The 24,836-nt window shown below is 55.7% G+C and overlaps 2 protein-coding genes across 4 annotated transcripts in view; one reads left to right on the plus strand and one right to left on the minus strand.

The window, feature by feature from the left end:
* ENG (endoglin) overlaps window positions 1-6,760 on the plus strand; it is a 30,900-nt gene extending 24,140 nt beyond the window's left edge. The window contains exons 9-15 of the mRNA XM_027035191.2: window positions 1,757-1,894; window positions 2,117-2,155; window positions 2,680-2,796; window positions 3,071-3,322; window positions 4,644-4,698; window positions 5,764-5,865; window positions 5,995-6,760. Of these exons, the coding sequence (XP_026890992.1) occupies window positions 1,757-1,894; window positions 2,117-2,155; window positions 2,680-2,796; window positions 3,071-3,322; window positions 4,644-4,698; window positions 5,764-5,865; window positions 5,995-6,119 (828 nt within the window). The 3' untranslated portion in view covers window positions 6,120-6,760. The remainder of the gene's footprint in view (window positions 1-1,756; window positions 1,895-2,116; window positions 2,156-2,679; window positions 2,797-3,070; window positions 3,323-4,643; window positions 4,699-5,763; window positions 5,866-5,994) is intronic.
* A 666-nt stretch (window positions 6,761-7,426) lies between these two features.
* Window positions 7,427-24,517, minus strand: FPGS (folylpolyglutamate synthase). Of its 3 annotated transcripts, none has more exons than XM_027035193.2 (15): window positions 24,197-24,517; window positions 14,342-14,470; window positions 14,195-14,248; window positions 14,046-14,110; window positions 12,334-12,448; window positions 12,118-12,198; window positions 11,964-12,025; window positions 11,775-11,877; window positions 11,418-11,495; window positions 11,013-11,160; window positions 10,798-10,887; window positions 9,914-10,064; window positions 9,569-9,644; window positions 8,672-8,738; window positions 7,427-7,932 (listed from the first exon to the last, which is right to left on the minus strand). In XM_027035193.2, the coding sequence occupies exons 1-15, from the start codon at window positions 24,251-24,253 to the stop codon at window positions 7,547-7,549; spliced, it is 1,662 nt and encodes a 553-aa protein (XP_026890994.1). In that variant the 5' UTR covers window positions 24,254-24,517; the 3' UTR covers window positions 7,427-7,546. The 3 variants fall into 3 exon arrangements, with proteins under 3 accessions (XP_026890994.1, XP_026890993.1, XP_053060548.1); XM_027035192.2 differs by lacking the exon at window positions 24,197-24,517 and adding an exon at window positions 15,822-20,867; XM_053204573.1 differs by lacking the exons at window positions 14,342-14,470; window positions 24,197-24,517 and adding an exon at window positions 15,822-20,880.
* Window positions 24,518-24,836: the final 319 nt, after the last annotated feature.

Here is a 24,836-nt window from a genome sequence, read left to right on the forward strand (position 1 = left end):
GGAAGAGAATCCCAAGCAGGCTCTGTGCCGTCAGTGCAGAGCCCAATGTGGGGCTCAAACTCACAAACCGCGAGATCACGACCTGAGCCGAGATCATGACCTGAGCCAAAATCAAGCTTAATCACCTGAGCCCCCAGGCGCCCCTGTTTTTGGACATTTAAAAACACTGGGCCATCCTAGCTGCCCATCTTCCCCTGTGGGATTTCTTCCAGCCTGAGGCAGGAAATCTTTGCCGGGGCCTCGACAAATCACCCATGTTCTCAGGGATTTTGACAGTGACACTTAAATCTGTAGTTAGGTCCATGTGGAAATTTGGGGGGGGCTGTGGGGTTCAGGGGCAATACGAATCGCCACCTGTCTGCTGCCCCGCTCTTCTCCCCCTCTGCCTCTATCTGGCTGACATTACTGCTGCCCAACCCAAGGGGTCTGGATGAGTACACTGTAATCCATCAATCTTTGGAACGTTACATGACAATTCAAAAGAATGTGCTAGATCTAGAAATATAGAGAAATATATATTATGATTTATACTTACCAAACTAAGCTACAGGGTGGACAGTATGATGCCATTTGTTAAAAATACAAAAACAAAAACAAAAACAAAAAAAACCCACCTGCACATTTTCTGAGTACAGCATCCATGTAGAAGAAAATACAAAGAAAAGGGTCTGGACAGAATTACCCCAACACAGAGCGTCCTACCCTCTCATTGATTTATGAAATGTGGTCAGCGTGCAGAATTTGAATTCCAGGCCTATGGGTCACTGCGGCTTGACCCAGAGTCATTTTTATTTGGTGGGCTATTATCTCCTAAGGTGGCTCTGGGCATCTGGGGGGCAGTAGCAGTCAGGAGTGGCATTCTGGAGAGGTAGATGTGAGTTAGTTGGATTCGGGTGCTCACTCAACTCTGAGACTCCGAGATTCTTTGATCCTACGAGTGTGACTGAAAAATTCTAAGATTGGTTCTTCTAAGAGAGGAGGTGGTGAATGGTGGTCCTCTGTGTTTCTACAAATAAAGTGTTACTACCACACAGCCCATTCATTCACCTGTTTCTATAGCTGCTTTCAGGCTACGATGTCAAAGTTTGGTAATTACAACAGTGAGCACATGGCCCACGGAATCTGTTTATTATCTGGCCCTTTATAGGAAAAATTTGCCAACCCCACGTCTAAGAGTCTAGGGTTCTGAGACTGGGTTATGCTGGTGGGATTACACGCCCCTGGGCTGTGGGCAATGATTTTATGTAGAACTCAAATTAATGTTTTAAATTTTAATAGTGCTGCATTTATTTGAACTATATATATTAGAAGAAAAACAAATAGTAAATCAAGTTCATGATGTCATAGATGTACTTAGGACAAGGCTAGGTACAAAAGTGAGTGTAGTTCTTTTTTTTTTTTTTAATGTTTATCTACTTTGAGAGAGTGCATGTGTGCATGAGTAGGGGAGGGGCAGGGAGAGAGGGAGAGAGAGTCCCAAGCAGGCTCCACGCTCAGCACAGAGCCTGATACAGGGCTCGATCCCACAACCCTGGGATCATGACCTGAGCCAAAATCAAGAGTCAGATGCTTAACTGAGCCCCAGGAAAAGTCTTAAGACTTAAATGGTGTGGTGTAAGATCTAACAAAAACGAAGACGGGAGAAGCTGATTTGGGAGCCTTGGGTTATGTCAGTCCTTGGTGCTGGGGGTATGACGGGCAGGCCCCAGAGCCCCATGCCTCCTGACGGTGCCCCCCTACTCCAATCCTGGCCCAGACTCTGAGGTGCACCATCACAAGCCTGACCTTCTGGGACCCCAGCTGCCAGGCTGAGGACAGAGATGAACAGTTTGTCCTGCGCAGCACCTACTCCAGCTGTGGCACGGAAGTGACAGACAATGTGGTCAGTAATGAGGTAAGAACTAGGATGGGCAGGAAAGGTATCTGGGCCAGCTTAGCTGGTGCCTCCTTGACCTTCCAGGTTGAAGGGCCTTTGGGAGAGTGTGGTGTGGTGCTCAGTAGAAGACAAACTTAGCCATCAGTTGCCTCAGTCTTCCCATCCATTAAATGGGTGGTTTGGGTGGGAAAGTACCCTCTGGGGTACTTTGTGGCTCTGACCTTGGCTCTTTTCCTGCAGGTGGTCATCAACCTCTTGTCAAGTTCATCACCGCAACGGGTGAGATGGATGGTTACCATGCTAACCCATCTGGTTCAGGGTCCTGGTGCCCCTTCCTGGCCTGGGAGGGAGCAGGCTTCAGAAAACTCAGGCCCTGATCCTGGCAAGCCATGTTATCTTGAGTGTACCTCAGTCTCCCCCAGTACTGTTTGGGGTTACATTCTCAGCCTCTCCGGTCGGAGGATTCTAGTACATACTGGCTGTGTGGCCTTGTGCAAATCCACTAAGCTTTCTGGGCCCAGAAGGTATGTCTGTAAACAGGGGCGTAAGAAAGGATCCCCGCCACGGGGGTGCCTGTGAACAGTCACCGAGCAGACACATGGAAAACCATTCACACAGGCCTGGCACAGGGCAAGTTCTTGATAAATATCAGCTTTGTTTTTTGTTTTTTTAAAGGGGACAATCAGGGTCAGGCAGCAACTTGGGACCATGGCTCCTACTCCCACCCCCACCCGCACCCCTTCCTTACCTTCCTAAGCTGGGTGCCTCCCAGACTGACCATCCCCCGCTCCTGTCTCCCACAGAAAAAGGTGCACTGCATCAACATGGAGGGCCTCTCCTTCCAGCTGGGCCTGTATCTCAGCCCGCACTTCCTCCAGGCCTCCAACACCATCGAGCTGGGGCAACAAGGCTTTGTGCAGGTACTGGCCTTGACCTCTCCGCCTGCCCACTCCCGGGATCCTTAGAACCTTCCTTTCCACCATTAGTACAGAGAAGGTGTGCGAGGAGGCAGCCAGCACGGTGCGTGGGGGAGGGGGAGACACTGGGTGGAAGGTCTTCTCCTCCTCGTTTGCTCCAGGCAGACCCAGGGCTGTCCTTATCGCTGGGGTGGAGCTCCAGAACGAATCTAGCTTATTCCACGAGAGCAAGGGTGAGTAACTGACCATGCCTCATCACTCTCACCTCCCCCTGCAGGTGAGCATGTCCCCATCGATCCCTGAGCTCATGCTCCAGCTGGACAGCTGCCAACTGGATTTGGGGCCTGACGCGGACACCGTGGAGCTCATCCAGAGCCAGGTAGCCAAGGGCAGCTGTGTAAGCCTGCTGTCCCCGGGCCCTGGTGGTGACATGCGCTTCAGCTTCCTCCTCCGTGGCTACATGGTGCCCACACCCACGACTGGCACCCTCAGCTGCACCATAACCCTGCGCCCGAGGACTTGGTCCCTGGTGAGTGGAGCCTGAGCCAAGCTCAGCTTCAAGGGTGGCTTCGGGCCTGGGATTTCCAGGAAGGGCTGTGACAGCCCATGTTATGGGAGCAGCTGGCAAGGGGCAGAACCAGATTGGCGTGTGGCTTCTGGCTACCAAGGGTACTCTTTGTGCCACCCTGCTGCCGTCTGATGGCTTTGCTGTATCTCGGACATTAGTAGGATTTGCTGCTGCCCCCATCCATCCTTCCTTCCATCCATCCATCGTTCCTTTCTTCTATCCATCTCTCCTTTTTTCCATCTATCCATCAATCCTTCCATCTACTCATCCTTCTACCATCCACCCTTCTGTCTGGCCCTCCTTCCATCAGCCATCATTCCATCCATCCATCCATCCATTTGCCCTTCCACCAATTCATCCACCCACCATCTGTCCTCCCATCTTTCCTTTCTTTCTTCCACCTATCCATCCTTCCTTTCTTTGGCCATTTTTCTTCCCTTCATCTTTCCACCATCCATCCTTCCAACAACCACTCATTCTTCCTTTCTTCCATCCATGCATGCTTCCAGCACCCATCTATGTTCATCCATCCTGCCTTCCACCATCCCACCTAGCCATCCATTCATCAATTGACACTTCTCATCATCCCACCCAGTCATTCATCCATAGTCCTTCCACCATCCCAGCCAGACAGCAGCCTCCTACAACCCCACCCGGTCATCCATCAATCTACCCACCCAGACTTAGCCCTCTTTCCATGTGGTACAGTCACCAATGCCACTACATTAAACAAATCTCAGCAAAGAGGGGTTAAGATAAAGGACCCAAAATTCTGATTTTCTCTTTCACCGTCCAGTGGGGATCCCCGTTCTCAGGCACACAGCTCTGGACACACACACCCCCAGGCCCTGGCACACAGAAGGATCTCCAGGATTAGAAACCTCTCTGGTTGTATGAAGCTAGGAAAGCCTCTGAGCCACTCCTGAGTGGGCCTCTCCACCCTAGACTCAGTGGGCATGGGCCTCTGGGCTGACCTGGCTCATTTCTCCCAGGTGTTGACAAGTGTCACAGATGCAGGCCAGAGTGACCCCACAATCCTCATGGGAGTCAGGAGCCTCCCAGGGAACATCCCAGTAGCAGCAAAGGGCCATCCACCCTCCCTCAGTACAGATCTCCCAGGACTTACCCAAAGGCTCCCAGCTAGAAAGTGGTGGGATGGGATCCACAGCCAAGGCCCCAGGGTGCGTTGTGACAGGCCAGGATCACAGAGCCAGGGAACAAGCCCTGAAGCTGCCTCCTGCAGACTGCGCCATTCATTCACCACTCTCTCTTCCTCCTCCAGGAAGTCCACAGGACTATTTCTATGCGTCTGAACATCGTCAGCCCTGGCCTGCCTGGTGAGTCCCTCTAGGGTTCCGGGGGCTGAGGCCAGAGTAGGGCCTGCTGGATGGCCCAGAGGGGTATGACACAGACATGCAGAGAGGACCCCAGAAAGAGCAGCCCTGGGAGGAGGGCAGAAGGGTCCCCAGAAGCCTAGAGTAGGATCCACGCCGCATCTGCTAGATAGAAAGTCTTTGCTCTTGACTACCCTGTGGACCAGATCCCAGGCATTTAGATCTTCCAAATGTCCATGGTTGCTAGCTGACCTTGCTGGGTGTGTGTGTGTGTGGTGGGGGGTCCTAGAATCAAATGAGGCAGAAGGCACATTGGGATGGGGCTGGCCCCACCATGTGGAGGATGCTCCTTCAGCCCAGCACGCTCCAGGCTCCTTATTAATTCCCTTTGGGCCCAGGCCCCCACCAGGCAGAGGAGGTCACTGACACTGGGGACAGAGGTCGGGGGGGGGGGGGCGGGGCACCTGCTTCCTTGCCACCCCACCTGGGCCAGGATGGAGCCCCCAACCCCAGCCCATACCAAGAGAGCAGGCCTAATTACCCCACTGCATAGGTGGGAGCTTAAAGGTCCAAGAGGAGGCCCATAGTCACACAGGAGGCCAGAGTGTCGATGGAACGAGGCTTGGGAAAACCCAAGAACAGAGTGCCCTGGCCCATCACGACCGTAGTACTGGGCTCAGAGAGGCGCAGGGATTGACCCAAGGTCCCACAGTAGGGTGGGGCAGGCTCTGCACTCCCAGGCCTCACTCACTCTTGGCTCAGATTATACCATCTGTTCTCCCTAAAAACGCATCTCCATCAGCCCTGGAAGGCAGAGGCATGGACCAAAGGCCTGGCTGGGCCCTCTGGGTGAACGGTCAGAACAACCATGGCTTAGTGCCAGGCATGAGTATGATGAATCCATTTGCTAGATGAGGAGACTGAGGTTCAGAGAAGTCAGAGTCAGTGGCAGAGCTGGGGCTGACCTCCCCACCTCCCCAAATCTGTGCTCCTGGCCGCACAACAGGGTAGGGGGCCAGGGAGGAGGCCACAGTGCTGATTGCGGCCACCCTTCCCTTGCGCGCATAGACAAAGGCCTCGTCCTGCCCGCCGTGCTGGGCATCACCTTTGGCGCCTTCCTTATCGGGGCCCTGCTCACCGCTGCACTCTGGTACATCTACTCGCACACGCGTGAGTATCCCAGGCCCCCGCCATGAGTGCTCAGGACCCCTCTACCACCATCACCTGGGGGAGCCCGGGGAAGCCTCTGGGGGAGCGGGGAGCCCCGGCCGGGGCCCTGACCTCCGCCCCTGCCCCCAGGTCCCCCCGGCAAGCGGGAGCCCGTGGTGGCGGTGGCCGCCCCGGCCTCCTCAGAAAGCAGTAGCACCAACCACAGCATCGGGAGCACCCAGAGCACCCCCTGCTCCACCAGCAGCATGGCGTAGTGCCCCGCCTGGAGACCTGGGGGCCACCGAGCCAGCCCTCGCCCAGCAAGAGAGACTGAGCAGCCACCAGCTGGGAACCACTGGCCGTGAACTTATCCCGGGACCCCAACCGCTGCACTCGACCAAGGATGGACCATGCCCTCTGCACCCACCCCTCCTGCCTCCCTCTCAGAGGCCTGCTGCCAGAGGGGGCACCAGCTTGGAACACCTTGGGGTCCCCCCACCCCACCGAACCTTCAAACCCAGTGGGCCTGGAGTACGGCCGCCCAGGACCACGGAGAGACAGACCACTGCCCTATAAGTCCACACTGTTGTAGAAACCAAGTCCCTGTCATTTTTAACCCGGATCCAGCACTTGGCGACCTGGGCTGGGTGGGAGGGGAGAAACAGACTCACCTAGGCCAGCTCAGAGCCACCCGGACCTGCTCCCAGCGGCCTCCACACCTGGACTGGCACTACTCTGGCAAGGAAACGAGAAGCCTAGGGGTGCCCAGCCTGGGAACGGGGGAGCCTAGCTCCTCCCTGCAACTGTCACACGGAGACCCCCAAGGCAGGCAGGCATTAGATGGGGAGTGGCCCAACTGTCTGGCCTGGACCCACCCCCTGTATACTCACCACCAATAAATTAGACCATGAAATGAGTGCTGGGCGAAGGGGTGGGAAACCTACAACGGGTGGGGAGGGCACAGCTCTGGGTTCAAATCCTGCACCTGCCACGTGACTGGCTGTGGGACTAAGGGGCGCATCCAATGGCTTTCAGCCAGCCACGGCTCCCTCATCTGTAACAAGGGCTCTTGTGGGGAGGTCTGCGGCCGACGGACATCAGTCCAGTGTTCTCATTTCAGACAGCCCAGCGTGGGCTCCTACACAATCCAGTTCTGGTACCCCCTGTAGGCCCCTATTTATGTGCTGAGGGAACTAGAAATCAAGAGGCAAACGTTTGCCATTTCTTTTTTTAAAAAGTTAAAGGCTTTAATTGTCTCCAGCCATCCTCTGTCCCTAGGGGGCCCCAGGCGGGAGCCGTCTCTTTCCCAGAAGGCCACTAGGAGGAGGAAATCTATCAACCAGCACCCAGCAGGACCCTAGGCCTGGCCTAAGAAGCTAAGCCTGAGCCAGGAAGCAGGCAGGGTGGGAGGGGAGGTGGGCTGCGTGGTCTAGGCCTAACCACGACGGCGGGACAACTAGGAAGCCCTCTGGCTCTCTCAGCCGGGAGGAAGAAGAGGCCAGAGGCACCCTAGGCTCAGAGACAGAGGATGGCCCATCTCAGCCTCCCACCTCCAGCCCTCTATCTTGCTGCCTAAAGCCTGGGTCCCTGGGCCAGTCTAGACCATCAGAAAAGCAAAAAACAAAAGGCACCTAACGTAGCAGTTCGTGGAGAGACGCAGGGCAGGTGTGGGAGGCCCCCACTTCCACCCCCACTGCCTGGGCTACTGGGACAGGGCCGGCTCCAGCAGCTTCAGGACGCCGCCCACCAGGTGCAGGCTGCCGGTGACCAGCACGTGGATGGCGGCAGCCTCACGGAGCACGCCGGCCCCGCTGCCTGCCACAGGGTGGGCGAAGAGGCCCTGCGGGGGACTGGGTGGCTGAAAGACAGGGTCCCGGCCTTGACTGATCCACAGCAAGGCGTGGGAGATGCAGCTGAAGACGAGGGAGCTGGTGCTACGGGGCTCGGGCGGGTGGGGAGCCAGCAGCGAGGATGTGGGCTCACCAGGCTCCGGGCCGGCCTGCTCCTCGTCCAGGCGGCTCCAGTGCTGTTGGTGTGCAAGGCAGCGGAGCAACACCTGGTCCAGGGTCACCATGAAGTTCTGCTGGTCTGGATGGGCGACAGGGGACACCTGCTGTGCGCGCCTGCTTAACGCCAGGCCCTGTACACGCATCCCGGGTCCTCGCGCCGGGCAATGCTATGAGGAAACTAAGGTGCAAAAGGGTTCCGTGTCTTGCCCACTGTCCCAGAGCCGGGAGGAAGCAGGGCCAGGCGGTTTAGCTTCAAAGCTGGGGCTCCTGCCCCCCCGAGCACATCTCCCCACCCTCGTCTCATTGCCTTTATCTGCAAAGCAGCGTCCATCACGTGGGCCGGCATAAGTAGGAATGCACATCCCTGAACTCTCCCCGGCAGTCAGATGCTGGGGATCTGTATTTTTTTGTGCTGTTCTAATATTTTTTGAACGTGACCCACCGTACTCACCTAGGTAGATACTGTCTGTCTGAAACAGAATCCTCATAAAACAGTACCTACTCTTTGTACAGGAGGCACACGCATGTTTTACTTCGTTAAAACAAAGTGTCGCTTTGACACCCACTAAATTGATTTTCAAACCACCAGTGGGTTGCAACGTGCATTTTGAAAACGGTTTTCCCCAGTAATTCTTTTGTCGGTACTATGGCCACAATATCCAAAATGTATCCAAATCTAGCTCCTACCCCGGACCTTCAATTCAGAAGCCCCCACTGTCACCAACAGAGGAGTCCACCTAAGGGCCTTAAGCAGTGCAATGCCCTCCCCACCCCCCCCCCCCCCACCCACTCTCTGGGACCATCCTGTCACCTCTTACCTGCATTGCCAACAGTTGAGACCTCTGTCAGGTTAGGGCAGAAAACAGCATAGTCAAACTGACAGGGCTAGAAGGCCGAGAGGAAAAACTTGGTGTCAGAGCCCTGAGAGAGGGCCCCGCACGTCCCCATCCCTGGAGATGCCCTCACCCCGGCTGAACTGGTGTCATGCTGTATGAACCCAGCCATAGCACTTCCGCGGCCCATCTATCTCAATATACCCTGCAGGCCGGTGGCCTGGGCAGCAAGACCCCACTGTACAGACAGGGAAACAGAGGCAGGGCGGGGGGTACTTGCTTAAGATCACCCAGCTACTGAGCACGTCTCAAGTCCAGGATGGGGAAAGGCTTTGTCTGCACAACAGGTGAACAGCTTCAGCCTCCTGGTCTGTGAAACAGGAAGTGATCCCTAGGAACCACTTCAACCTTGACAGCCAAGGGCAGCCTCAGTTTCCCTGAGCAGAGCAGGGCCCCTACCTGCTCTATAACCTGGAAACTCCTTAAACCAAAGTCAATAAGCACATCACCTTGGTAGCACCCCCGTTTTCTGGAAAGGCAAACTGAATGAAGCCCAGTGAAATGCCACTTTTGTCCAGAGTCACATGCTAATGTCTGAAGAGCCACGACCAGTGAGTCCACAGCTTACGCCTCAGGCTACTACCTAGTCCCTCCTCTTACCCTGGGCATAGAGCCTGACCCGGGAGGACGACGACAGTGACCTGGGACTAGACTTGGCTACGAACGTGTGGGTGCTTTTACGTTTGATCCTCAGTTCGGTTCGCGGGAGCCTCATTTTATAGTTGAAGAAACAGAGGCTCAGGGATGAAGGCACCCCTGGGGACGCGACAGCCAGAAGGTGGGCTAGTCGGCCTGCCGCCCACCCCCCGGCTGGCCCCTCACCTGCAGCAGCTTTAGCAGTGCTGCAGGATCCCGGTCTCCGGTGGAGTTGAAAAGCAGGACAAGCACCTCAGAGCCGCTGGGAGAGGGGAGAGGAGGCAGGTCGGAGACACGTACCTCCCAGGCTTCTTCGCGGGCCCCACCCCATCCTTCCTCCAGAAACTACTCCACTTCCCCCGCAGATCCAGCCCAGCAGGGTCTCCAGTCCCAGCAGGGTCCCCAGTCCCGCCCCTCTGCCCCCTCTACTGGCCCAGTCTTGACCCTGACCCTGTCCCCTGAGGCCCCGCCCCCCCACCGGCCCGGTCCCGCCCACCCTTCCCCGAGGCTCCGCCCCCGCCCGAAGCTCACCGGCTTGGCCTCTGGCGGCGGTGCAGCGCCTGGCGGAACCAGCGCACGCAGGCCTGCATGCTGCTGGCGGTGTGCGCGCCATCCAGGTACCAGGTGAGGGGCCCGCGCCGCAGCACCTGCGTCCGGCCCAGCCACTCCGTGTCCCGAAGCCCTGGAGGGGGCAAGGCAGCCGTCTCCCACCCTAGTCCTCGCACACACCAACCCGCCCGCAGGGCCGCCGCTGCTCAGAGGGGGGTCAGCTGATGAGCCAAGAAGCTTCTTAGCAGCGTTAGGTGCCAGGCACCTCTTGGGCTGCCTCATCTAACGGAATCTTCCAGGCAGACCTGAGAGGGGACTACCATATATTAGTCCCCTATTACATGGAGGCAGAGAGCCCTAACCCATTGAACAAGCGTGCTGGGATGTGAGGTACCTAGCTGCAGGACTGTCATGGCCCTGATATGGGGCCTGGCACACAGTGGGCACACTGGAATCACCTGCTAACAGGGTTTGGCGGCTGTGAGCGCCTACTATGTGCTGCAAGTCTTGGTGGGGGGGGAAGCAAGAAGCCAGACAAGGTCACCATTCAAGAACCTCATGGTCTTACGGGAATGAAGACGAGAAGGACACTAACAGCAGGTGCCTCTGGCAGGGCACTACATCCCAAACCCACCAGGCCCTGGCCTCAGCCCCCCACTCATGCCACCTCACAGCGGGTCCCATCATCACCTCATTTGGCAGGTGGGAAAACTGAGGCTCGGAGTCCACGAACTCAAAGTCAGGGAAGCTTACTGACTTCAGAGTCCTTTGTCCTGGGCACCACCTCCGATTGCCCCCATCTCTCAAAACAGCAAACTCGAACAGACATCTGAAGGGGCCTGGCTGGGCGGGCAGGTTCAACTCACCATGCCGCATGTGGGTCGTGGGCTGGAACACGGGCGCCAGGGGCATCTGCCGCAAGAGACTGGGCCTGGACACCTTCAGCTCCCCGATGCCTGAGGAGTGAGGGAGGGGGGAGGGCCCGCTGCGTGGGACTGCGTGTGCACGGGACCTTCAGAGGCAGTCTCCACCTGTCCCCTACCCGCGAGCCTGCCCGTCCAGCCACTGCCTGCCCGCTTACCCCGGTAGTCCTTTTGCTGTAGCCAGCAGCGAGCCAGCTGCAAGGCCAAGGCGGCATTGGACCGCTGGTGCTCTCCCTCCAGGCCCAGGGTCAGCGGCGGCCCCCCTTCCTCCAGGGCTTCCAGTGGTGGGCACAGGTAGAGAGGACACTGCCAAGGAGATGGCCGACCGCTGGTCAGGGGGTGCTGCTGCAGCTGCCTCGGCCAGGAGCTCCCCTCCTTGACGGTGTCGGCCCATCTTTCCCCATCCACCAGAACCCACCAAGCCCTGTTCCTTGGAAAACCAAGATGTGCTCCAGCTGGACGAGCAGCTGCCCCTCACTGCACAGATGGGCAAACTGAGGCCCAAAAGGATAACGTGCCTCCCCAGTCAGCTGCCAGCCCTGCTCCAGTGCCTCCGGACTCACTGAGATCTGCTGGGCCCGGTCCCTCAGCACTGCCAGGGGACCGTCAGGCTGGAGCACGGTGAAGGCGGGGACGCCACGCTGCGGAGGAGAGGGAGTGGGTGAGACGAGCTGCTGAGGGGCCTCTATCCCCGGGCAGCTCACTCAGCCTCTGTCTGTAGGGCCAATGGGAACCCCTCGAGGGGACACTAAGGCCAGAGGCAGGGCTCTTGCTCCAGTCACACACAAAGCCCCACTGACGCCCAAGACCTTATCCCGAGTCAGGACACAGATTACCCTGCCCCAGCCCCGCTTTCCTGAGCCTGGAGGGCCAGGCCCAGATCGTCCATGTACCTCCCCTCCCCAGGGCTGCCTGGTCACCTTGAAGATGCCCCCTTTCTGCCACGCGATCTCCTCCACTGTGTCCCCCAGAATGCTGGTGTGGTCGATGCCAAGAGAGGAGATGCCACACACCACAGGCTTCCTGCAGAAGACAGGGAGGGCCGTGACCGTGTCGCCCCGGCCCTGGGCTCACGGCCACCGTCCTTCTCCCCAAGCAGCTGCCCTCACCTGATGATGTTGGTGCAGTCGTAAGCGCCACCAATGCCCACCTCCACCACTGCCAGGTCCACCTACAAAGGACCAGACGGCATGTCAGGGACCCGGGGCACCCGGCCTGCTGGGATTCCCCTCAGACACAGGACTCTGGGGGGTGGGCACGTACCTTCTCTTGGAGGAAGACGTGGAAGGCCATGAGCGTGAGGAAGCGGAAGTAGGCGGGCATGGAGACATAGCTGCTGCTGTCCTGTGGACGAGAACGCATCGGCCTGGGGCCCTGCCACCTCTGCTCTGGGGAGATGGGGTCCCGGGACACACAGCACCCTCCGGGGCTCCCCAGCACCCCTGCCCTGCCCACCCACCAGCCCTCCTGCATGGGCACCTTGGTCTCCTCCAGCCGGCGGTAGAGGGGCCAGAAGTGCTTGGTGAAGAGCTCAGGGCTTATGGGCTGCCCGTCGATGCGGATCCGCTCCCGCACCTGCACCAGGTGGGGAGAGCTGCCGGGACACCTGTAGTCGTCAGGACTCCCTTCCCGAGCCCCTCAGACCCGTCCGTGTTCAGAGACCCAACTCTGACCGTGTCACTGCCCTGCCGATAGCCCTTCTAGGATTTCCCTCTGCCCTGCAGAGTCCCAGGCTCCTCACCCAGCCTCCCAGGCCCTGGGGGGGCTGATGCCACTGGCCTGTGTGTCACCTCTCCCACATCCCAACAGTGCCCTGTGCCCCAGCCCCTCTGGCCTATTTTGAGTTCCTCCAGCCCAGCCCACCCACACTCCCCACCACCCGGCTCACTCCACAGGCCTTGACTGAGATGGTGCCTCCTCCAGAAAAGGAGAAAGGACCCCTCCACCCGGCTGATCAGGGATGTCCTCCAGGCTCCAACAGCTCCCTGTGCTCTACCCACCACACACCCATCAGTCACTCTGCTGACATCTGCCCCCGCAATGTCGTCTTCCAGCCCTCAAGGGCAAGGCCCATCCGGGTGGTCAGGCTGCATCCCCAGGCCAGCCCACGAGGCTACGGGGGCCAAAGTCAAAGGCCGGGGTTTGTAGCCCAAAAATTGTTTTAGAAGAGAGACTGTCAGCTCATATTTGAATCCTGCAAGCCTCTCTCACATTCTGAGTCCTTCTCTGTATTTCTTTATTCTGAACAAAGAACTGTGAAAAGAAGCCGCTTACAGAAAGTCGCTTGATGGAACCGGTAAAATAAAAGGAAGCAAAAATCTTAAGTGCCCCCAACCCAAGGAGCAAATTCTGAGCAACTGCGCATCACATTAACCTGCTTTTCAGGTGACCAGCTAAGGAGGGGCAGGTGCAGCCCAGGGAGGAGGGACCCGTATCTAGGCCACACCCCATCCTCAGGTGTGAGTTTGGGTGCCTGAGTGCAACCATGAGGAGGTGCTACGTCAAGGGCAAATAGCAGCTGAGGCAGGCCGGGCAGAAGGGAATCCTTGCCACGGACTTCACAAACCACCTCATCGTTTATACCCTTTCCAAGCTAGGTTTTCTGCTCCTTACTGCAAAGACGTCTGAATTGATAAAGATTTCTCTGTGATTTAAAAGCTGTACACGGAGGGGCACCTGGGTGGCTCAGTCGGTTAAGCGTCCGACTTCGGCTCAGGTCATGATCTCATGGTTCATGAGCTCGAGCCCCGCGTGGGGCTCTGTGCTGACAGCTCAGAGCCTGGAGCCTGCTTCAGATTCTGTGCCTCCCTGGCTCTCTCTGCCCCTCCCCACGTCATGCTCTGTCTCTCAAAAATAAATATTGAAAAAAAATATTTTAATAAATAAAATAAAAACTGTACATGAAATTTAAGTTAATAAAAAGATGCCTGATGAAGCTACATATTTAGCTTACATATTCAAGTCCCTGCCCCTCCCCCAAATTTGTTTCACAGCGAAAATTAAAGACTGCCACAAACTTGGACAATATGTTAAACTGAGGTCACTAATGCTAATGGGATGCTTACTGAACAAATCCACACTGGGCAGAGAGACAGGAAGCTGAGCTCCTGCTAGCTGGTTCCATAGCCGCCCCTCCCCACCCCCCCACCCCCGAGAGCTAAGGGATCCCAAATTTCGCCACACCTCAGTACCTAAAGAATCCTGTCTTCAGGCCATAGCTTCGGAGAATACGTTCAGTAAAGGCACAAGTGGAACCCTAGAAAGAAAAGGTCTTGTTTGGGCAGGCTGGACCCTACCACCCCATCAAGTAGATAGCCGACCCCTGAGTCCCATCCCTCACCTTCCCCTTGGTCCCAGTGACGTGAATGATGTTCAGCTGGTCCAAGTCTTCCACCTGAGACATACAGACAACCATCTCAGCCACAAGACTCCTAGAAAGGGGATGGGGGTGGGGTAGGGGGCCGTCACAGGCCTTGCGCATCCTTACCTGCAGCCCACTCCGTGCCAAGTACAGCTTCATGGCTTCCAGCTGTGCCTGAGGGTCACCCCGCTGGCGCTTTACCTGCTCCAGATAGCCAGCATTGGTCTGCAGGGTGTTCAGTGCGCGCACAGCATCCTGGCAACCACAGTCCCCAGGCAGCAGGTTAAGACTAACCAGGGGTCCACAGAAACAGAGGAACCCCAGGGCATCAATGGCCAAGCCAGGGCACTAAGCCTACCTATCAATGCCAGCCCTGTTGCCCCAGCCTAGAGGTTAGGCACGTGTGAGGGAGAAGTGGCATCTTTCCAGCTCTGGCAGCGATGGGAGCCTGAAGCTGATCGGCCCCACCCAGGAATGTCAGGCAAGGCAGGTTCCTTGGAACGGGAGAAGCCTTGCTTCCCGTTCCCAATTCGGGCTTCCGGATCCTCACTCCTTGCACGGGAGCCTTTGCGCTCATTCCCTCCAGTGAGGTCCACTGCTATACTGGTCCCTAAACTGGAGGGGGGGGGGGGGCGGGTGAGGGGAGTCAGGAGCAGAACCACAGAAGGCTGGGGTCTTAGAACTGGAGGAATTAGAACCAGGAATCCCTGGAGGCTTCCATGCCCAATCCTGAGGATTGGGGTTCCACATTCTGACCCAAAGAAGAGCTGCTTGAAGCAACCAGGTGGGGAAGAGAAGGAGCCTTAAGGAAGACAGGGTATGCGGGGGAGTCACCAGTCAGAAAGGTGGGTAGGTACAGCCTCAGGAGAGTCTACACTGGGGGTTAGAGTGGAGATGCTATTTATTTCCCCTTAGGGCTTCAATAACCGGTTGGAGGCTCCACACCCATTAAACTACCATCTGCCTGGCAGGCATCAGGTGTGATCTGTGGAAATCAATCCCTGCTACAGAGCCAGGTGGAAACTTTCCGCTTTCCAGATTCTTGCCTCCACCAATGCCACTGATTCCTGCCTGCCAGAGCTCCAATTCTAGGCACCTGGATCTTCATGCCCTGATTCCTGGAGACTCCAACCCCAGATCTAAACTCCTGGGTCACTTGGGACGCCTGACTGGCTCAGTCTAGAGAGCATGTGACTCTTCACCTCGGGGTCATGAGTTCGAGCCTCCCGTTAGGTGTAGAGTTTATTTAAATAAACAATTCAAAATAAATAAATAAACTCCTAGATCTCTCAAGTCTGAACTCCTAGAACTCTTTCTCCTCCCACCGCCCACCTGCTAGTTGGGACTCCGGAGACAATGGACCTCTTTCCCCTATCAGTGGGAGGCCTTTCCCATTCTCTAAGGCGGGGACACTTCAGCCTCAGAATTCCCAGAACCCGCGGACCAGGCCCAACTTCCTGGTCCATGTCCCCACCCCCGGGCTCCAGACTGTCCCCGCCCCCGAGTCCCTCACAGCCCGGCTCCCGGTCAGTGACTCAGGCCCGACCCACGTGTCGTCGTACGACCCCTCACCCCCTCCCCCGCCGGCCCGCCCGATACCTGATACCTGATACTCCATGCCGGGCTCCTGCGGCGCGGGCCACGCGCTCAACCCTCGCCGAGCCGCTACCCCGGTAGTTGCAACGCGCGCAGAAACCGCCGCCAGGAAAAGAGCGGGTCGCAGGTGGCGGCGTGCCTGCGACATAGTCCCGGTGCCCGCAGCCGCACTTTAGGCCGGGCCGAAGACGCCCCGCCCCGCCTCGCCTCGCCTCGCCCCCGCCGTTCGCCAATCAGCGCTGCCCAGGGAGTCCTCCAGGACCAATAAGAATCCGCAGGATGCCATACTTGTGAGGGGCAGGCGCCGGGGCTGGCCGGAGGGTTTCGCCCCTGTTTGTGAGGGGCACGCTTCCCAGGCTCCCTCTGCAAGCACTGAGAATCTCCAGGACCCGGCCACACCCCCAAAACAGTCCCAGTCTGCAATCCTCAGCCTGGTGCTCTGCCAGAACCAGCTATGAGTCCGGATGGAAGACGGAGCTAGCTTACACTTGTGTGGAGGTCATTGAATTCAAGCCCCAAAATGTCGCAGTTTAAAGCAGAGACCGCAGGCTGCAGGTATTTGGCCCCTGCACTTCTGAATCTGACAGCCCGATTGCGAGGCAATAGGCCAAACCCCAAGCTCCTACGCTATTGGGGCCCCTACCGTCCCTGGGCAGCCTGGGAAGGCGTCCTGGAAGAAGAGGCATCCTGGCAGAGGCCTGGGGATGAGGCCGAGTCCGCGAGGTAGCGGAGCTGGTCGGGGGAGAGGTTTCCAGGCGTAGGGAGGGAACGCCGTGTTGAAAAGCAAAGGACTGAAGAGGGAAGGGGAGCGGCTGGAGGAGGGCAGGGGTGGGGTGGGAACTCGCCCGAGGGAACTGCATTTCCACTGGGTCGGGCCTGGTTGCTCCGGAATGCCAGATCCAGCAGGATCTTGTAGCCTAAGGAATTTGGGTTGAAATTGGACAATAAAATGGTTTTAAAGAAAGATGACAAGATCAGGTTTGCACTTTGGAAGATTTGTGTGGAGAGTGGGTTGGAGATCCACCCGGGGCGGGGACAGTAATCTGTCCTAGCTGTGGGTGAGGCGGATTTGTCCTGGACTTTTCAGAACTTTTTCCTGTCTACGACCTTCTTGGCCCCAACTGCTACCGTGGAAAAAGTAGCACGGAGATTCTCTTTTTATAGCTGAAAGGTCCCAGAAAGGTGTGTGGGTTTTGTTTTGTCTTGTTTTGGTTTTTTGGAGGTGGGGGATGGGGCCCTCTAGGGAAGTTCCCACAGACCAAAGACAATTTGAAACAACTGAAGGGATTTCAGCACCTCCCTCCCTCTTTCCTGCAGGCATTGGGGCTAAATATTTATCAGAGATTGTTTGATTTTGAAATAAACAAATAACATGTTGGGAAGATTCTGCCATTGGCTGGACTTCTGCTTTTCACATCACTGCTGGGCGCCCCCTCCCTGGCTGGCCTCATGGGAAATAAAGAGGTGCTTTCCTTTCTTGGTCTTCTTCTCCTCTTCCTTTTCCTCCTCCTCCTTCTTCTTTTCTTCTTCTTCATCAGTGAAATGTTCTCTACGCTTATACATGTATATAATTTAACAACTGCATGCAAACAATCATAAAGGAGCTTTAAATGTTTCTCCTTTGGGGCCCCTGGCTGGCTTAGTCTGTAGTGCGCGCAACTCTTGATCTTGGGGTTGCAAGTTTGAATCCCATGTTGGGTGTAGAGATTACTTTAAAAAAATCTTGGGGCGCCCGGGTGGCTCAACCTGTTGAGCCTCCGACTTTGGCTCAGGTCAGGATCTCACAATTCGTGGGTTTGAGCCCTACATCAGGCTGTGTGCTGGCAGCATGGAGCCTGCTTGGGATTCTCTCTCTCCTTCTCCCTCTGCCCCTCACCTGCTCACGTTCTCTCCTCTCAAAATAAATAAATAAACTTAAAAAAAAAAACTTTTCCTGTTTTTATTTGATTTTTAAGTCCTAGGATTTTTTTGGATGGATGCTACATCATCATATCACTCAAATAGTCAGGAGTACAAAAACTGTACGGTGAAAAGCTTCCCTCTCATGCCAGGTCTCCACATCCTAATTACCCTCTCCAAAAGCAACCAGTTAGGTTTCCTGTGATCTCTCCAGAGATCGGTTATACATTTGCAAGCAAATACAAATACAGATTTCCATTTTATACTTGCAGAGAGCAGACTGTATACACAACTCTGCGTGGTACGTTTTCCACATGCCTTTACATCCTGGGCCTTATTTTGGACGGTGTCAGTACAGAAGAGTTGCCCCACTGGCTAATTTGTTTTTCTTGAAGCTGCCGCAGCACTTCTTGGTGTGCAAGCAAGTACTACTGTGGATGTGGCCCCGTCTCCTACTGATGGACGTTTAGGTTTCTAATATTTTGCCATCACAAGCAATGTTGCAATGGGTAACATTTTACCCTCATCATTTCTTCCATGTGTGAGCACATCTGACGGATGAATTCCAAGAAGCGCAATGCAATTGCTGGGTCAAAGGTGATTGGCAACAGACACCACACACATTGCCACATTGTCTTCCAAAGGGGCGGGATTCATTTCTACCCCGGGGCCCCCACAGGGCGTGAGCCAGCCATTTCCTCATCAACACAGACCTTAGCCAACTTTGATCCGCGCCAACTGCATAGGTGGAAAAATGGATTGTCAAGCTAGTTGTTATTTGCATTTATTTCATTTGGAGGATGCTGAGCACTTTTTCTTATAATTAAAAACCATTTGTATGTAGGGGCTGCTAACCTCCTTTGTATCATTGCTTTTTATTTTGAAAGTCCCAGATGTGCACAGAAGGAAACAGAAATGTGTCAAGGAGAAAATCAAAGGCATCTTCATCATACACCTGCAGAACAAATGTTGGCCTTTTGGTGCCAGCATGAAAACGTTCTTGCTCTCCAGAAAGAACAATAGAATGAAAGCCATTGTCTGGCCAGAAAAGGGGGGGAAAAAGGCGTAAGGAAATTGGCAAGTGGGTGGGTGTCCACCCACTGGAGGCAGATTTGCAGGTGTGTGGGGTGGGGAGCAAGGGCAGAGGGATTCTGCTTTAACCCCTACCTCCCAAAGGGAAAGGATGTCATTCATTCATTCATTCATTCATTCACTCATTCATCTCTGTGCCAAACCCTGGGCTTGGTGCTGGAGACGCTGGGTTCAGGGGACAGATGACAGTCCTGTTTGCAGAGCACCCTGTCCAAGGTGAGAAGACAGTAAAGAAGGAAACTCACAAAGGAAGATACATATTTGCAAACCCTGATAACCCTGATCAGAGCCAAGCTCACTGCTGTAAGGGGCAGGAGACTGAGGCCCAGAGAGGGACAGAGATAGCTTGGGGTCACACAGTAGGTCAGCAAAGGCCCCATGCTGGGCCCCAGGATGGACCTTCTAAACTCAGATCTGCCTGAGTCGCTGTCCCCTCTCTTGGCCCATCATGCCCTCAAGATTAATGAAGCCCATAAAATCACTGTAGCCCGGCCTCTGCCCACCTCCCACCTCTTCCATCATCGCAGAGTACCATCCCTGCAGCTGGCAAGGATTTTAGGAATTGGCCTTGGTGTTTTCCACCTCCAAGCTTTTGCTCACATTTACCTTTGCCTGAAATACCTTTCCCCTACACCTTTCTCCTTTGCTTTTTTTTTTTTTTTCAAGTTTTTATTTATTTTGAGAGACACCAGAGAGCACAAGCAGGGGAAAGGCAGAGAGAGAGGAAGAATCCCAAGCAGGATCTGTGCCATGAGCGCAGAGCCCAATGCGGGGCTCAAACTCACCACTGTGAGATGACCTGAGCCAAGACTAAGAGTCAGATGCTCAACTGACTGAGCCACCCAGGTGCCCCTCTCCTTTGCTTTCTTTGAGTGGGTTGCTTTTAGCTAACGTTTATAAAACACCCCTGTACTTGACACTGCAATCTCTTTTCATGCTCTTGAAAATTGTGTGAATTAGAGATCGGTCCCATTTTACAGGTGGAGAAATGGAGGCTCACCTGTCTGGTGACCCTGGCTTCCTGTTGTCAATGCACTGTGTGGCCCTGGGCAGTTTGCTCCTCCTCTCTGATCCTGTCTGACTCTTGTCTCCTCCTTAGTAGCGTGAGAGCTGAAGCGAGCTGTGTCCCAGCCTGTAATTTCTGGGGAAATCTATGGGTGGGTGTTTCACTGAGGACAAGAGTCTCCAAAGGCCACCATACTCCCGAGAGCCTAGACTAGAGGGATCCAGCTGTCCCTTCCGAGGGACCAAGGGAGATTCAAGCTCATTGGCAGGTTTGTGCAGAAGCCTGATAGCCACTCTGGGGTCTGACCCTCAGATAAACATAAGAACTCTTCCACCTCTGAATATCTATTTACATCCTGTGACCTACAAGAAAACACTTTCCTGCAATTTTGGGGGGGGGGGTGGGGGAGAAAACTTGCCTTAGACAGAATTCCATATCCTCAGGGGTGTGGCCATGCCAAATCCCCAGCCTGACTCTGGCTACTAAGGTGTTTGCGACTTCGGTTTATTGGGAGGGCACCTGGGCCTTAAAAATAGGCCTCCCTTCAATCCCACAATTCCACTTCTAAAAATGACCTTGTGGCAACAACTGGAACTGCGTCCAGAGCCCCACGTGCCATGTTGATCGCCCTCCATCCTGGGTGGCAGGTTACGAGGCGATGAGGCCCTTCTTCCCGAAACCCTGTGCTCTCTGGGCCTCCCTGACACCTCCCTCCCTGGTTCGGCGTCTTCCTTCTTGCTGGCTGCACCCTCCCCCTTCGGCATCTTCAGGTTGGAGGACCCGGGGCTCAGGCTTCTCTCTCCAGGGTCCCAGGTCTGGGATGATGTCTGACTGTCAAATGTCCCTCTTCATTGAGCTGCAGACACGAGCGGCCTCCTGACGTCTCCCCCAGGCTGCACCACAGGTGTCTTAAGCCGGTCCCGTCCCTAACACTTGTTCCCTTGTTTCCTCCCTGAAAGCAGCTGGAGCTTCCCAGCCTGGGACACAGCTTCACCATCCAGCCAGCGGCTCTCACCGTGGGTTTCCCTCTCCCTCTCCCTCACCCCCAAACCCCAGCCATCCACACACCTATCCTCTCTACCCTACGGCCTCCCCAGCAGCCACTGCCTCCCTTCCAGGCCACCACCGCTGGTCTGCCCCATAGTCTCGATGCTGCTCGCTTGACCCCTACAAGCATTCTCTGTCATTTTTTTTTTTTTTTTGAGAGAGAGAGGTGGGGGGTGCCCCAAGCAGGCTCTGCACTGTCGGCACGGAGCCCGACACAGGGCTCGAATTCACAAACCATGAGATCACGACCTGAGCTGAAATCGAGTCGGATGCTTCACCGACTAAGCCACCCAGGAGCCCTGCATCCTGTCATTTTTAAAGAACATCAGGGGCGCCTGGGTGGCTCAGTCGGTTGAGCATCCGACTTCGGCTCAGGTCATGATCTCGCGGTCTGTGAGTTCGAGCCCCGCATCGGACTCTGTGCTGACAGCTCGGAACCTGGAGCCTTGCTTCCGATTCTGTGTCTCCCTCTCTCTTTGCCCCTCCCCCCGCTCATGCTCTCTCTCTCTCTCTCTCTCTCTCTCTCTCTCTCTGTCAAAAATAAACAAACATTAAAAAAAACGAAGAAGAAAGAAAATCAGATCTCGTCTCTCTTCTGCTTAAACCCATCCAGTGGCTTCCCATTGCATTTAGGATGAAATCCAAGCTTTTGAACTACCCATTTCTTACCATCACCTGCAGCCCCCAGCCCTGCTGGCCTTCTCTGTGGTCCTCAGATACACCAGGGTCACACCCACCTCTGCAAAGGTCCACGTCCAGTGAGCCCTTAGCGTTAAAGGTATTCTTGTGACCCTCACAACAGCTTTTCGAGCACTGTGATGATTCTCATTATACAGATGGGAAACTGAGGCACAGACTGGTTACTCAGCCAGCCGAAGGTCACACAGAAAATGCAGGACAAAGCCTCAGGGCCTTTGCACTGGTGGTTCCCTCTGCCTAGAACGTTCTTCCTCCAAAAGTTCCCACAACCCACTCTCCATCATCCCAGGTTTCTGCTCAAATGTCACCTTCTTGCCGCATTCTGCTCGCCATCTGTCCAGCAGTTGGAGACACTGAGGCCCAGTAAGGGGCCAGAAGTGACCTGGGACCGGGCATGGCTTTACGGATGTTCTTGAGATATTCCTGGGGTCCCCACTCGTGGCCAAGAGGGGCCTTCCGAGAGCACCAGGTGTGTGCTGCGAGGCCATGCGGTGTGCCAGGCCACAGAGAGACTGGTTTCAGTCTGGCCTCCTCCCCAGGGGCCTGGGTGCTCTTTGAGCTGGCTGAGGCCTTCCCTGCTCAGACCTGACGGCAGCTGTTTTAGAGATTTTCAGAGTGGGAAAAGTGTGTGGAATTTTTTTTTTCAACTGGTTATCTCTGCAACCGCGATTGTCTTCAGCACCTGCTCCCTGGGGTGTGAGATTTATGACTCTCCTCCTTGGCGGGCGCTGTGCCGAGCCCATTTGACAGGTGAGGAACTGAGGACCGGAAGTGCAGAATCACCTGCGAAACTCACCAGCTGGCAAGTAGCGCAACAAGGATTCAGCCCAGTCCCAGCGCCATTTGATTCCAGCTGCTGCTGATTTATTTTTTAATTTTATTTATTTTTGAAATTTAAAGTAATCTCTACACCCCACGTGGGGCTCAAACTCACCATCCCGAGATCAAGAGTTGCTGAGCCAACCAGGCACCCCCAGAGGCTACTGCTTAGACTCTCTGATCAAGCTTGGGAATCCTGGCTTTTTTTTTTTTTTTTTTTTTAACTTTAAGTAAACTCTACATGGGGCTCAAACTCACGACTCTGAGATCAAGAGTTGCATGCTCTCCTGACCGAGCCAGCCAGGAGTTCCTGTGACTTGATTTCCTTAAATAATAGTTAACATGAATTCTTTCTAGACATCAGCACTGTGCAGAGATCTTTATGCATGGACCCATTTCTCAGGGGAGGCAACAAAGGGCTAATAGGGAAAGTAGCTTAGTCATTCACGGGGGTCTGTAATGCCAGGCCCCAGATCCAGCCCTAGGCCACCCCTGGACCCTGCCCCCCACCTGTCCTGTGTTCTGTGAGGTGACCTGGTCATTTGATTAATGGGGCTCTAGCCTTGAGCTGACTCTTACTTTAGAAGGAGGCCCTACTGCCTCGAGATGAGATGCCGTGTGAAATGTCAATACCCCACAGACCCGGGGGGGGGGGGGGAGCTGCCCTCAGTTCTCTCTCCCCACCCACACCATGTGACCCTGGGCAAGTCATGTCTCCTCCCTAGGGTCCTTGGCCTCTAAGGTAAGGGGGCCTAGATGACCTCTCAGGAGCTACTGCTCTCAAACCCTGGCATCTGGGGCCGCCCTTCCTCTGCTGCTGGGCAGGAGGTTCCATCGGTCGGGAGGGTCTGGGTAAGAGTGGCCTGGCCTGGTGTGCAGCCCCAGGGGACGCTGACTGATGGCAGCCCTGGCCGTTCCGGCCTGGAATTCAGACTCCCATCCTGAGAGGCTGGGACATCCTGGCTTGCTGTGTGCCCATTCAGCAGAGGAGGAAACTGAGGTTGGATGAGGCCAGGCAACTTGTCTAGTGCCTGTCAGGACATGAAATTTGATCTCCCTTGGACTTCTGAAGCCCTAGCCAGGGTTCTCTGGGGCAGGGCTGGAAGGTGGGGGCTGTCCTGGGCCAGTCTCCTCCCTTCTCGGAACCCCATTTTCTCATCTGTAAAATGGGTGTCACACCTCAGAGGGCTGGGATAAGGGACAATGAGGGGGTGCTGGGCCGGGAGCACAGAGCAAGTGCTCCACATGGGAACAGAGGTTAGAAATCTTTAACGGGCTAAGTCCTTAACTGCTCGGAACCACACCTTCCAGATCTAGAAAATGGAGACAACATGGGCACAGAGCCCAGCAGATGGTAAGCACTGGATGAGCTGAGCGTTACCATTATTACTATCATTATTGCAGTGGACAACCCTTCCTTACAGAGCAGTCCTGAGGCGAATCAGGTGAAATCCTGTCATGGATCACATCCACAGTGCCCGGAGCACAGGAAGACCCTTGAGGGGCCTCTGCACCACCCATGGCCGCCGTCAGTTATGCTCTGGAGACCCTCCCCTCTTCCTCAAGTCTCCCGACGACCACAGTGGGCGGGGGCTTCTGTGGAGCCCCCAGCTGGGTTAAAAGGTGGAACTGAGGTCCACAGGGGGCCCCTGATCACCCCAAGCCTGTAGAACAAGGTTTATGGATAACAAGGTTTTCCCCTGGGGCTGTCACTGCTGATGGCCTTGGGCCCCGAGAGATATTTACATACATTACACAAAAGAAAGAAATGGAAGCTTAGAGAGGCAGGCCACTTGCCGCCGGAGGTAAGCAAGCTCTCCTACCTGAAAGGAGGCAGTGTTAGCTGAGAAGAGACTCCCCGATGGGCCCGGCTGCTCCATTGGTTGCTTGCAAGCACGCCTTCTCAGCCACCGGTTAGGAGGCAGCCAGGGACCTGGTACCTTTCATTCCTGGGCTTCCCACACCCCATCGGGGCTGGACACAAAGTGACTCAAGGCTGGGGGCACTTCGGCCAAGCCTGCCCCGCCCGGGGTTCAGCTGGGCCACAGAAAGGAAGGGGAGTCGGGGGAGGGGGGGTTCCCTCTCCCCACCCCATGACCCGCGCCTCCCCGTGTGCAGGGAGGAAGGCCTTACCTGATAGGTGCCTGCTCTCATCCTGGGATCTGCCCGGGGAGGGAGCTCTCTGATGAATCTCCCTAGTTAAAGAACAACCTAGCAAAGGTTAAAGGTGAGTGGGCGCGGGGGGGGGGGGGTGTTGCTGAGGGAAGGGGGCACTTGGGAAACTTCCAGAACCTGGGCTGGGCTTCCTGCAGAGCAGAGCTGGCCTAATCTGGCCTCTTATCATCACAGCCCACCTCCCCTTACAGTTCAGGCCCTGCCAGGCTGGGATCCCCGCAGAGCAGGGGCAGGAAGCCCAGGCACCCTTGACCTGTGGAGTCAGAGCCTGCTGAGGGGGAGAGGCTG

This window comes from Acinonyx jubatus, chromosome D4 (assembly GCF_027475565.1).
Source record: "Acinonyx jubatus isolate Ajub_Pintada_27869175 chromosome D4, VMU_Ajub_asm_v1.0, whole genome shotgun sequence".
Classification (NCBI taxonomy): Eukaryota; Metazoa; Chordata; class Mammalia; order Carnivora; family Felidae; genus Acinonyx; species Acinonyx jubatus.